General features: G+C 48.4%; 1 protein-coding gene across 4 annotated transcripts in view; it reads right to left on the bottom strand.

Annotated features, from left to right (window-relative positions):
• Nucleotides 1-12620, bottom strand: part of SMOC2 (SPARC related modular calcium binding 2) — a 225152-nt gene extending 212532 nt beyond the window's left edge. Inside the window, exon 1 of one of the 4 annotated variants that reach the window (XM_024357524.3) lies at nt 12283-12620. In XM_024357524.3, the coding sequence (XP_024213292.1) occupies nt 12283-12366 (84 nt within the window). In that variant the 5' untranslated portion in view covers nt 12367-12620. The remainder of the gene's footprint in view (nt 1-12282) is intronic. The other 3 variants (XM_024357523.3, XM_016956668.4, XM_024357522.3) reach the window with 3 other exon arrangements.
• Nucleotides 12621-13146: the final 526 nt, after the last annotated feature.

Below are 13146 nucleotides of genomic sequence, written 5' to 3'. Positions count from 1 at the left end.
ATTCTTTTCTCCTTTTTATTGAACTCCAGGGTAGACTGAGAAGAGTGAGGAGGAGACCCGGAGACAAAGGCACAGCCCGAAATGACAGGGCCGCAGGGTGACGGAGCCTTGAGGCCACCACACCCCCTGGCTGCCCCACACCCTCTTGGGGCACAGCCCTGGGTCCTCCCCCACCCCCGCCCGCATTTGTCAGGCCACCCTGAGCACACTCTAGAACAGCCTGCACCTGCCTGCGTCGGACAGCAGATTCAAGCCACACTGCCCTGAATTCCTCAGGGCAGATTGCCCTGAGTGTCCGGCCAAGGCCCTGGGGACTCTGGTGCAGAAACAGAGGCTGTGTCCTCCCAAGACCGACTTCCAGGGAACTATGCCCCCGGCCCTGCTGTCAGAGCCACTGGGAGGAGGGCGTCCTGCCCCTGCTGTCAGAGCCACTGGGAGGAGGGCGTCCTGCCCCTGCTGTCAGAGCCACTGGGAGAAGGGGGTCCTGCGTGGAGCCCAGAGGAAGCCCCAGAAATTGACAGAGTGTGGCCTGGGAGTCAGCCTCGTGTCAGCCTCCGGGGAACGGAGCAGGACAAAAGCCTCGGCCTGGCGGGCTGCCCTCCTTCCTGCTGCCTTCTAGAATAAAGTTGGCCAGACAACCTACAGATATGTTTGGAATTTAACAAAACAAAATGAAATTAAAAGGTAGTAGAAATGAGGGAAGGGACTAGGAATGGTGTACAAATCTAAATGACAGCTGCTAATGATTTTTCAAAATTTCCTTCAGATTTTGGGGTACAAAAAAATGCAAGTGGTGTTTTGAATATCTGAGCACAGAAATTTTGATTTGCTGCACTTATTGTTCTTTTGGGTTAAAATCTCTCATGAAAATCACATGTCTGAGAATCCTATTACTTGACAACACTGAAATATAATATTCATTTAGCAAATAAAATAAGTTAAGCGATTGCTTTGAATAAAATCCGACTCACAAAGTGGACTGACCTCACAGCAAAAAGAAAATAGCACCCTATTTAGCCAGTCCAGGCCCCAGGCAGGCAGCCCGCCTCACACTCCCCCTGCTTACTCTGGTTATTTTAAAACCAAAATTCTGCTTCAATAACATGATACTCTTATCTGATATGTGGGTAGTAATCCTGAATGTAACATGCATATCCCAGACTTCTAAATAAAGACAGTAGAAACATCAAGCTAAAATGTCCCTGCTTTTTAATTCCCTAATTTAGCATTTTGCATCATGAGCCAATTCTTTAAAGCTGGAAAGTTGAACTCACTTGAGGCAGCAGGCCCGTGGGGTATTTTTGCAGGCAAGGTGGCAGAAACTTTGCTGGTGGTGGTAACCCCAGACCCCACCATGGGACCCTCCCCTAAAAGACAGAGCTCAGCCATTCTGGGGCTCCCTCCTGTGGTGGATTCTTGGAACCAGGGAACCTGGGAGACAACCTCTTCCACCTCTTCCAAAAAAGGACAGGGGCTTCCCCTCACACCAGCTGGGTGATTGCACCTGGATGTTTCCAGCAGGGTGTAGGTGGTGGGAGAGATGCCAAGAGTACAAAAAAAGAAGTTATGACTCCACCTGGGTTTTATCTCTAAATGAAAAGAAAGATCTATCTTTGGCAACTCTCTCCAAAAGAGAAATCTTTTAAGAATGAAGAACTGATCAGCATACTCACAGATCTGCGTATCCTAAAAAGAAAGAACTTAACGGACGTGTATGTTCAGGTCAGAGAGATTGCTCAGTTTCCTTAGCCTAAGATGTTTACAAAAACCTAGAAAATATACACCCAGAGAGGGAGGGAGGGAGGGAGGGAGAGAGAGAAAGAGAGAGAAAGAGAGAGAGAGAGAGAGAGAGAGACAGAGAGAGACAGAGAGACAGAGAGACAGAGAGAGACAGAGAGAGAGCGCGAGCTGCCTGGCAGGGATTCTGTGAGGACACAGGAGATCATGTCTGCAGGGCACAGAGAGAGGGCTCTGTCATGTTTTAGGAGAGAAGGGTACAGAGTGTAAAGTGGGTTTTTTATTCTTACAGGCACCTCAATCCCATGTTTCAGATGCTTTCATCCTGTTTCTGGAGAAGGTGTCCATGTTTCCAGAAAATAGCCTTCGCATGTGGCAGAATGAGGCAGAAAACATGCTCTTATGACTATTCAGAGCTCATGGGACAACGTTCTTCACAAAGTGTCAATTATTGGATGAGTGTAAGTGTTTAGAGGAACATCTCCAGTTACATGTACTTGGAGTTCAATTTAGCATTTTACTGATGATTTCTAAGACCCCGGCTGTGGGCAGGGGCGACCCGAGGGAGGGAGGGAAAGCTCAGTATTCAGCTCTCCTGGGCTTTCCCCTGGGGAATAAATCAGTGCAGCAAATGGAAAGGTAGCCTGAGGGAGTGAGCTCTAGCCACGCCCATTGCTTGGGAGAATTAAGGCCAACCCATTCACGGGAAGAAACAGGACCATGTAACACATTTGCATCAACTGGTGGCTGTATTTCCAACCTAGGATAATGGAATCAAGATGAAAATCTAGTTTGAATAAAAATAATACGTAAAGTATCATGTGGGGGTGCCAAAAAATTCAAAAAACAATGAGTGGTGGAAACTGGTTTAGCAGAATCTTAAATTTGGAGACACTTAGGATTATTATCTGATCACCAACTAGTGCCACCTCACAAGGTCACGTTCGGGTTTAAGTGACCAAATGCTTGTGCAAGAGCATATCTGGTGTTGGGACCACATTCTTAAAAGGATATCAATGAACCAAAGCTCCAAACAGAACCCAGTGGAGAAAAGGAACTGAAAGTGTCAGGGCCCGAGATCATTCTTTTACATCCTGGGGAAGCAGCATCTACTACATGCATCCAGCACTTCAACATGAATATCTCATTTAGTCTACACAAACACCCCAAATACTGGAAGAGAGAACCCAGGGCCTGAGAAGAAAGGGGTAGAGGAACAGGGAAGAGAAGGACTGGCTGGGAAGGGGTCCCATCTGCTGACAACCTAAGCATCTTGTTTAAATACTTAAATAAGGGGCCCTGGAAAATAGATGATGTCCGTTCCTGTTGATTCATTAAGAGATAAATGTTTAAAGATTACACAACTCTCAGCCTTCATTCAAACACAAACCCTTTCAGCATTCCTAGTTGACAACTTCTTATATAGGATCCAAGAGGAATTCTCCTTAGAACAAATTTCGCTCTATGGTGACTGGCATGACAGCAGGCCACCAGAATGCTCACATTATCTTTCTTGCTCAGTGTTCAAAACTTTATGTACATTTGTATTCCAAAGACAGAGGCCTAGACTGTCTTTGAAAGGGCCGTAATGTCATATTATCCAGATTGATTCACCAGTAAAAGCTACCTTCATCTTTTCTCTCTCCTTCCTTTTCTTTTTTCTCTTCTCTCTCTTCTCTTTCTCCTCCTCCTGATAGATAAGCACATCTCAAGGAAGCAGCAATGACAGGATCCTGATTGAAACTCACTGTCCTTGGGAATGTAGGGCCGCAGGGCGCAGTCCTGACCAGGGTCGGAATGGGATTTGATAGGCTGCTAACTGCTTCTTCTTTGATGCGGCCATTTCACAGTGAAGAATATGACTGTCCCTCTAAAGATATCTATGTTACACAATTTAACTCAATTGTCCTTTGAAATGAAGGGATGACAGAAAAGCACGTGTTTATTTTATGCTTCATTAAAGGTAATGAAACCTTCTAGAGGGTCCAGAAGTGCTTGTCACACACAGGGAGCTGGACAGCCCAGAATCTTAATGCCAAAGAATGGCCATGCACGGTTTATCTGACAGTCCCAAGCTGCCAGCCACCGCAAAATGAAAGGATACTAACTTCTTTTTTCCAAGGTACATTTTAGGTTAGTTTTAATTGTACTTAAAAAAATTCTTGATTACATAGACCCACATCCCATGTGGCATGAATTAATATACAACCAAAACCAAAAATATACCCTAAAGTTGGCCTGATTCTTTTTCATTCAGATCTCTCAAATTATTTTTAAAATTATAAGCACATATGGAATTTCCTTTGTTATTTGAAATTTCTATCTCCTATTTAAAAGTAATTCTCTTATTTAAAAGGTGACTATATTTTATGAAGTCATTTTCCCTCAATTCGATTGCTAATGTCAGGAAGAATATTACAGTGACCGCTATAAATGTGAGGAAAGTTTGTACACAATGGTTCTGAGATACAACTTCAGATTTACATTTTTTTCTCAACGTTATAAGAAACGCCGTGGCAGAGGAATAAGGGGGCAAGCGTGTGGGTGGATTCATGTGAAGACGGATCAATCTGCACAGACACTGCGAATCAGACAACAGAAGCTGGACACAGGGAGCCACAGGCAGGTCTGCGTTCACTTCTGAAGATGGGCGATGGGCCACAAATGTGGTTCCATGTGAACAAAGAAAGAAAAAACCAGGTAATTAGGTGTAAAAAAACTGAACATGGGGGTTAGATTTTGAGTGGCACATTAGACCCACAACACCAAATGCAAGCAGGGCATCATAAAACGGTAACATTGGAAAATATTTGGTGATATGTGTCTGCCCAACACAGGGACCCCATTAAGGTAATATCAACCCTACCATTCTAAAACTGAAAACGTGCCCAAAGACATTAGAATTATTAGTCTACTCACTCCAACAACACGTTTCCATCCTTGCTCAAAGTGCTATGAATATGTTAATTAGTACTTTACTTTAAAACGTAAATATGTATCGCAAGGCTTATGGTAGGAAGAGGGAGTTTAGCAAAAGATGTGCATGAGCCTCATTGCCTCAGTGGAGACAGGGTAGCCAGCACCATCCTCCTCCCCAGTTCTGTCCTCCTCCCCATCCCCGTCCTCCCCATCCTCATCCTCCTCCCCATCACCATCCTCCCCATTGCCATCCTCCTCCCCATCATCGTCCTCCCCATCACCATCCTCCTCCCCAGTTCTGTCCTCCTCCCCATCCCCGTCCTCCTCCCCATCACCATCCTCACCATCCCCGTCCTCCTCCTCATCCCCATCTTCCTTGCTATCTCCATCCTCCTCCCCATCCTCATCCTTCTCCCCATCATCATTCTCCCCATTGCCATCCTCCTCCCCATCCCCGTCCTCCTCCCCATCCTCATCCTCCTCCCCATCACCATCCTCCTCCCCAGTTCTGTCCTCCTCCCCATCCCCGTCCTCCTCCCCATCCTCATCCTCACCATCCTCGTCCTCCTCCCCATCCTCATCCTCCTCCCCATCACCATCCTCACCATCCCCGTCCTCCTCCTCATCCCCATCTTCCTTGCTATCTCCGTCCTCCTCCCCATCCTCATCCTTCTCCCCATCATCATTCTCCCCATCTCCATCCTCCTCCCCATCTCCATTCTCCCCATCTCCATCCTCCTCCCCAGCGCCGTCCTCCTCCCCAGTGCCATCCTCCTCCCCAGCCTCCTGGGAGTGGTTCCACACCTTCTGCTCTGCTCCTGAAAGCCCAGGTCACCACCAGGAGGGCTGCTCAAGTCCAGCACAATGTTGCTTTCATGGCAGAGAATTTGAAAGAGTCTCTTCCGTGGGAGGATTTTGCTCCTTCACAACTCAGCCCTCAATATCATCAACTCACCACTAATCCTAGTCACAAATCGCAGGTCGGTTTGGGCCTGATGTGGGAGAATGCCTACCATCTTCCTGGTCCACTGTGGGCTGATACATGGGACAGCCCTGACCTGGGCAGGGAAAGCCTTCAGGAGTCAATGTCCCTAATCCCAAGAAGAAATCAAATGTCCATGGTGACACCCAGCTGGTATGCAGGGTGGATTTATTTGATTCTAGCGCCTTATCACTGAACAGAGTAAGAGATAAACAAAACACCCTGACGCAGGCAAGGTCAACTTACATACCACAGCATTTTTTTTTTTTTTTGCCAACAAACTGGTGAACTTGTCCTTTAAGAAGTGACTAAAATCCAGCAGACTCAGTATCCAAAATGAGATGGGCCTAATGGTGACCTGCACTCAAGGGCTCTGAACCCCTGATCAAACACACCACAGGCCATCGTGTTTACCTACAACTCTTCCACCTTCAGAAACTTTGTTATTATTGGAAGACTCTTTTCTAAGAACCTCAAATGTTAAGAGTTTGCCTACCCCTTTGCCCCCAAAAATGTCTGCCCTTGGCTGGGGGCTAGGGCAGGGATAGGAACAGTGAGAGATGCTGCAGCTGGCTCTAGGGCAGGGCCCAGGGCACCCACACTTTAGCAGAAGGAAGGAGTGTGAGGAACAGAAACTAGAAAACCCTTCAGGGAGTCTCAGCCGGTGCTAAAATAGAAACAGCAGCATCCATGGTCAGTATCTTGGTAAAAGGAGAAGCAAAGGAAGTTTCTTCTAATTTGGGCAGAAGCATAAAAGAGAAAGAAAATCGATGACCAGCCACAGCGAGTGGATCACTTGAGCTCAGGAGTTCGAGACCAGCCTGGACAGCATGGCAAAACCTCGTTTCTAAAAAAAAAAATACAAAAAATTAGCCAGGCGTTGTAGCGTGTGCCTATAGTCCCAGCTCCTCAGGAGGCTGAGGCAGGGGAATCGCTTGAGCCCAGGAGGCAGAGGTTACAGTGAGCCAAGAGTGCACCACTGCACTCCAGCCTATGGGACAGAGCAAGACCCTGTCTCAAAAAAGAAAACAAATAGATGACCAGGGGGAAGAAGACTGTAAAGTGGGCAGAGATATGTGCTGAAAGAGAACGCAGCCTGGACATGCTATACTGACATTTGCCTTCTCTTAAGTGACAGTTTAATTGGTGGATATGCCACATTATGTCATATATAATAAAAATCAAAATAAAATCGTGGTTCATCAAAAAGAAGTCATTCTGAGACTCTCTGTGTTGAAAAATCTAGTTAAATTAAGCCAGATATTATAAAATTTTCATTTGTAATTTTTTAACCCTAAACATATAAATGTGATTTAATATTTTACTTGGTTCTCTTTATTTGTTTTATTACAATCTTTGCTATTTGATGTCTGGCCTGGAACTGCAAAACCACATAAGAATGTCTGTTATTTTCACTTTCAGAGCAATTTCTTTTTAGCCCATAGGAAATTAGGAATCAACAAAATATTAATTCATATTATAAATCTTCCCTCTTGTGAGCTACAGTTAAATATCCAATATATTAACTGTTGTACATATGTTACAGACACACAATGACTAATGCTGGGATCTTGCTCTATTACTCAATGCCATCAATTGGAGAAACATAAGGGCTGGCAGTTCTAAAGACTATTTCTTTAATTTTCTCCTCTAACTTCAAAATCCTACTGGAAATTCATCATTCTAAGTTTGTGTGTTGTATGTGTAGAACAGTTTATCTTTTGTTTTTGTTTGTTTTTGAGACAGAGTCTCACTCTGTCACCCAGGCTGGAGTACAATGGCAGGATCTCGGCTCACTGCAACCTCTGCCTCCTGGGTTCAATGAATTCCCCTGTCTCAGCCTCCCAAGTAGCTGGGACTACAGGTGCGTGTCATCAAACCCAGAGAATTTTTGTATTTTTAGTAGAGATGGGGTTTCACCATGTTGGTCAGGCTGGTCTTGAACTCCTGACCTCAGATGATCCACCCGCCTTGGCTTCCCAAAGTGTTGGGATTACAGGCGTGAGCCACTGCGCCCGGCCCAGTTTATCTTCTAATTCAAAAATATATAAATGTTACCCTTGACCTCCAAACCAATGTTCTGCTGACAATCTTAATAACAATCCCCATTCTAAGATCCTGGATTGGCAAGGCGGCTTATTTTGATATAGAATTACTGAGAAATCTGTTCGGTTCTGAGCCATTGCAACTGACGTTACATCCATGCCCATTGGCTGCATGGTCTTGTTAGGGACTGCAATTGCTTATAGTGTTATTTACGGTCTTGATTTCACAGCAAAATTAAAGTGATTCTTCCAGATGTTTGGGTTTTTAGACGCCATGTAAATGGGCTTCTAAGTTGGAAAATTTTGATTATGTTTAGTTCTCTCCTCCTTAACCACCTTCGTGGTCCGTCTTCTACTGGGGAATGCAGTAGAAGCCCTCCCAGAGCATGAAATGGACTCAAGGCATTTGCAATGGAAGAAGAAAGGAAAAAAAATCACAGTAATTCCCTTGAAGATCCAAGGCTGAGTGAGAACTATATCAAAACAGGATGAGGTAGGCATTCCAAACCACAACTGCTCAGAAATGGAATAGCATTTTTATTTTGGCTGTTTCAGCAAAATCAATATTAAATCATCTCATGAACTTGCTAATGAAACTTTAAAAAAATTACACACGGCTAAATATTGTTTTCTTATCACCTTTCTTCTCTTTCAAAGCAAATAAACGCAAATAGGAGTGGGAAATAACTGTTTCAGGTCTGTGGTCATGCATTCCACAAGACCAATAAGAGGCATTTACCAGGTGCCAGACCCTCTGTGAGAAGATGAGGATTCAGGATGAAAGTCAACTACAGTCTGAGAGGTGAAACGGCAGTGTGGAATTGTAAAGTTCCTGAAGACAGTGCAAAAAACAGTGCAGGGAACTCCCCCGAAGAAAGAAAAATAATGGCAGGATGACTTGAGAAATATTCGGATCTGCTTAGTGACGAGGTGCCCTTCAGAGTCTCTCAAAACTTCAGTTTCCTCATCTCTTGAATGTGGAGACAACGGTACCTTTAACGAAGTCGTGCGTATGACCTTAGGGGAGCGTTAGGTATTGGCAGTAAGAGAAGTCTGAGAAGGATGGTAATGTGACTTCAACATTCTAAGTGTGAGCAAAATATGATTTAGTCAACATGGGAATGAATACTTTGGCTCTAACCAAAAACTTCTGGGAAAGGGGTCCCAGGCAATATTGTTCTTCTCTCTGCCTTTAAAGAAATCACCTAGGTATGGGCTTATGGATCAGTCCATCAAAATTCATATAATGACAACCATGATAAAGTTGAGTAATTGTGATCACGCCTGTTTGCTCTTTGAAAACAGAATTATGTGTAATAAAAACCATTTATACTAGAGATCATTCCCTCATCTCAGTCATTCACAGAAATAAAAAGGAAAATGGGCACGGTGTGGCATTCAATGTACCTCCTTCTTCAAGGAAGAAATTGACCTGCATCCAAATTAGAGCGCATTGGACACACTTAAGAATGCCATTGTTGACTGGAGGTGAGAGGGTCTGAGCAATAACCAGGAAGTTGTGCAAAGCCATCAGAAAGTCACAATGAGAGACACAGAGGGCCTCATGGTGCCATTTCTAAAGAATGACTTTGGTGGAAAGAAGAGAGATCATTACCAGACAAAGTGGATTCTCTGAATCTTAAACATAAAGTAGCAGAGGTGAGCACACCAGCAATGCTGGGCCCACCAAGAAAGCGCACTCACCATAGGTGAGGAAGACAAATGCGTGGTCCTGAGAAGCCAGGTATGGCAAACTGAAAGCCCCAGAGGGGCTGACATATTTCCCTGCTTCTAGATGAGAAGAAATGAATGGAGTAGAAGGAGGCAGAGAGGCAAGCTTTCCTCCTTGGTCTATAGAGTCCCACATGGCTACTCCCACAAAGTCCACAGATACACCCAGAGCCAAGTGGTGTGCTCTGAGAATCTGCGGCAGGTGAAAATACTGCAAAGTTGAATCCACACACACCTTAATGCCACAACGCTATATGCATTGATAATTACGGTATCAATTGATAACACTCTCTTATACAGACCCACGGCATGGGCACCATCAAAACAATGTTAGCTGGAGAACTCACATATAGTAGGCGCATTAAAAGCCCTACCTTTAATCCTCATCACATGCTTGAAAGAGATTATGTATTCTCATTTTACAGATAAGGAGACTGAAGATTATGAAATTAAGGAACTTGCCTGAAGTCACACATCCAGCAAGACCCTAAGCTGTGGGTCCCACCCACTGCATGGACTGATACTGCCTCTTGATTTATTAAAGTAGGTAGGATGCAAATCGTAGGGAGAGAAGGCCCTTCTTTGAATGAGGGCCTCCGGAGACAAAAGAGATTTCCAAAAACCAGAAGGCAATTTGAAAAGAGATGAGCACACTGAAAAATCCTGCACATCTCACATCTCCCAGCGACCAGTCAGATTTCAGGCCTGCCTCAGTTACTTTGTAACTCAACTACTTCTTGATTTTCTAGACTGGGGATGGGGTGAGAAGAAGTGTGCCAAAATGTGTTATGGCTTTAATCTTTTCTTCGGGATACTGATTTTATTTGCAAATGTAAATTTCAGGCAAACTGTTCTTGGGGAATGCAGCCAACAGGGCAAAGCCCACGTGGGGTATCAGCTCCTGCACAGAGACCCCACATGCAGTGGGTCTCACCGCAACCCAAGACATCCTTGGGGCAACCTCAAGAGGGCAAAAGGTGAGAGGGTTCAAGTAAATAGTTAGATGAGAAAGGGGAAAGAAGACAAGAAAACCTGCCGAGTCTTAAACTGTTCTAATTACTAACTACCTTGATTCTGCTCTTCCAGGGGGGACCAACAGGCCCAACCCCACCCCAACACACACAGGGCAGCAGGCAGATGGCAGTCTCTACTTTTTGCACTTTCAGAAAATCTGAAAATCCGTGGCAACTGTAGGTACCTGCTGCTACAGTCCTGGAAGAAAATGCTATGATCTCCTTTGGAGAATTGGCCTTAGTTTCTCTGTCTCCTCTAGTGTGCTTTAAGAGTGTGTGGGGGGTCTGTTTGTGAGTGTATACGTGAGTATATTTATGTCTAGATGCGTGTACAGATGTGCATATACATGAATGCCTCCAGTGAGTATCCTCTGAGGGCCCCCTCTGGGGAGATAAAGGATCTTCAGGGAAAGCCTGAGTGTGTGAAAACCTCCTTGGAGCCCCAGTTAGCAGTTTCTAATCTACAAGTCATTTGTGAGACACAAGGCAGGGACCCCGGGCTGCTGCAGAAGAATTTGAGGTATGAGCAATGAACTCACAAACCATCCTTCACACTGCTAAAACGCAAAAGAAAGAAGACGAAGAAAAAGTAAAAGAAAAAGAAAAGATGCCCACATGACTCTTTTAAATTTGCTGAAAGGCAGAACCGACCACAGCTTATTTCAACCATCTTTATTTTCAATACAATAAACACCTTTAGGACAAGTCCCCGGTCACTTAAAAAAGACGGCTGTCCACCAGAGGCGTTCTCGCTACCTTCGTGTTTTCTCAAACACTTGTTCAAAAACACATTTAAGTGGAATGTTTTCGTTTCTGGCGATTGCATTAATGATGGGTTTGCAAACCCTGCAAGCCCAGGAGGTCGGCTGGAGCTGGGGGCTGCAGACACCCGGCCTTGGCCCAGCGGCCGCCGCGGGTTGGCTTGGCCGGCGGGAGCTTGGCTCAGCCCCCTCTACATAGCTCCTTGTTTGACACCGCGTGCCTTGGCCGGGCCAAGGCTGTCGCATAGAAGTTACAGCTCAGAAAGAAAAACACACAGCGGTCAACCGCGGTGACCCTCGCGCTCAGGAGCGCAGCATCCCTGCCACGAGGAAGAACCCAGAGGCCCCGCAGAGCGGGGAGTCGCCGCCTGCCTCCAGTTCTGTCCTGAGAAGGGAAGAAAGCGCTTCTCTAATAACACTCAGGCCCGTGAAGAATCATCTGTAACCTCATCTGCTTCTTCCTCGGCTCACTTACGAGGGTCTCTGGGAGAGTCAGACCCACGAGTGGGGCCCACGACTGGCAGCCCCTTCAGCCGGCGAGAGGCCCGGGATCCGCGCGGCGCACGAGCCCAAAGCGGTCGGGAGAACGCGCTCCAGGCCGGGTCCCCGTGGACGAGGTGGGCGCCCAGTCCCGGCGGGTCTGTCTTGGCCTTGGGACAGTCCGCGGGGCGGCGCCGGCGCTCCCAGACCTGGTTCCCCGCAGGCTCAGGCCCAGCAGTGAGTGCGGGACAGCCGAGCGCACCCGCAGCTCCCACTTGTCCGGGGTCTGCAGGACCCCAGGATCCTCTCACAGCCGGGTCAGAGCCCCCGAGGCAGGTGAGGTCCCAGCCGGGTGGAACCCGAGGAGCCCGTCGCAGCCGCAGCAGGACCCCGGCGGGCAGGGTCCCCAGAAGCCCATCCCAGCCGGGTCCCAGGCGCGCACGCTGCGTCCTACCTGCTCCAGCCTCGCGGGCAGGCGAAGGCTCCACGACCCCGGGGCCACCTGCTCCCCGTGCCCAGGCGCCTGGGCCTGGAGCGGGGCGCGGGCACCCGAACCCGGCCGGCTGCAAGAGGCGGCACCACTTGAGCTCCAGGTCCCGTGGGCCCGGGCTTACCGTGAGCGCCGAGAACTTCTGCGCGGGCACCGGCGGGAGCAGCCCAGCGAGCAGCGGCAGCCAGCAGAGCTGGGGGAGCAGCATGGTGGCGGAGGTGGCGGGAGCGGGAGATCGGCCGCGCCCTGGCACTGCAGCCGGGAGAGCCCAGTGGGCGAGCGCGGCTGGGCGGGCGCGTGGAGGGGCGGCTCCGCGATGCTCTCCCCACCGCTCCCGGCGGCCCGGCTGGAGCAGCTCCCCTGCAGACACCCAGAGGTCCTCCGCGTCCTTTGCGTTCGCCCTCGCTCCTGTCAAATACCCCGGAGCTTCCCGGATCCTCCCCTCCCGCCCGCCTCTCTCCCTCCCCCTCTCCTCCCCCAGCCCCACCTCCCAGCGCCCGCTGCCGCGCCCGCTCCGCTCCGGTGCCCGCTGCGGCCCAGAGGCCTCCCTGGCGCGGGTCTGCGGAGCGAGAGGTGGAGCGGGGGCCACCAGGGCTGCGCAGTGGCCTGTCCGGGCTGTCTCTGTGCCTCCTTCCCCGCGCGCGCACTCTCACACACACACGTGCACACTTACACACACGCACACCCAGGCACACGCACGCACTCATACCCACGCGCGCGCACCCTCGGGGGGCTTCCAAGCACAACCACGGGACGCACCGCGCCCTCCTCACGCCCCAGGGTCCAGGCCTGGTCCACGCAGGATCAGCCCAGCGGGACTTTTCATCCACAAAGGTTAACGCCAAGCCTTGGCCGGTCCCCAGACTCCGGGGTTCTCCTTGACCTCCGCCCTCTAAGGCCCCCTGGTCCAGCCCAGAACATTGCCTCTCAGAGGTGCTGAAGGATCAGCTGCGCTCCAGCAAAGGCAGCTGGGAACACATGTCCAGGA

Source organism: Pan troglodytes, chromosome 5, assembly GCF_028858775.2.
Source record: "Pan troglodytes isolate AG18354 chromosome 5, NHGRI_mPanTro3-v2.0_pri, whole genome shotgun sequence".
In the NCBI taxonomy this organism is placed as follows: domain Eukaryota; kingdom Metazoa; phylum Chordata; class Mammalia; order Primates; family Hominidae; genus Pan; species Pan troglodytes.
This window is presented reverse-complemented; position numbering and strand designations above follow the sequence as displayed.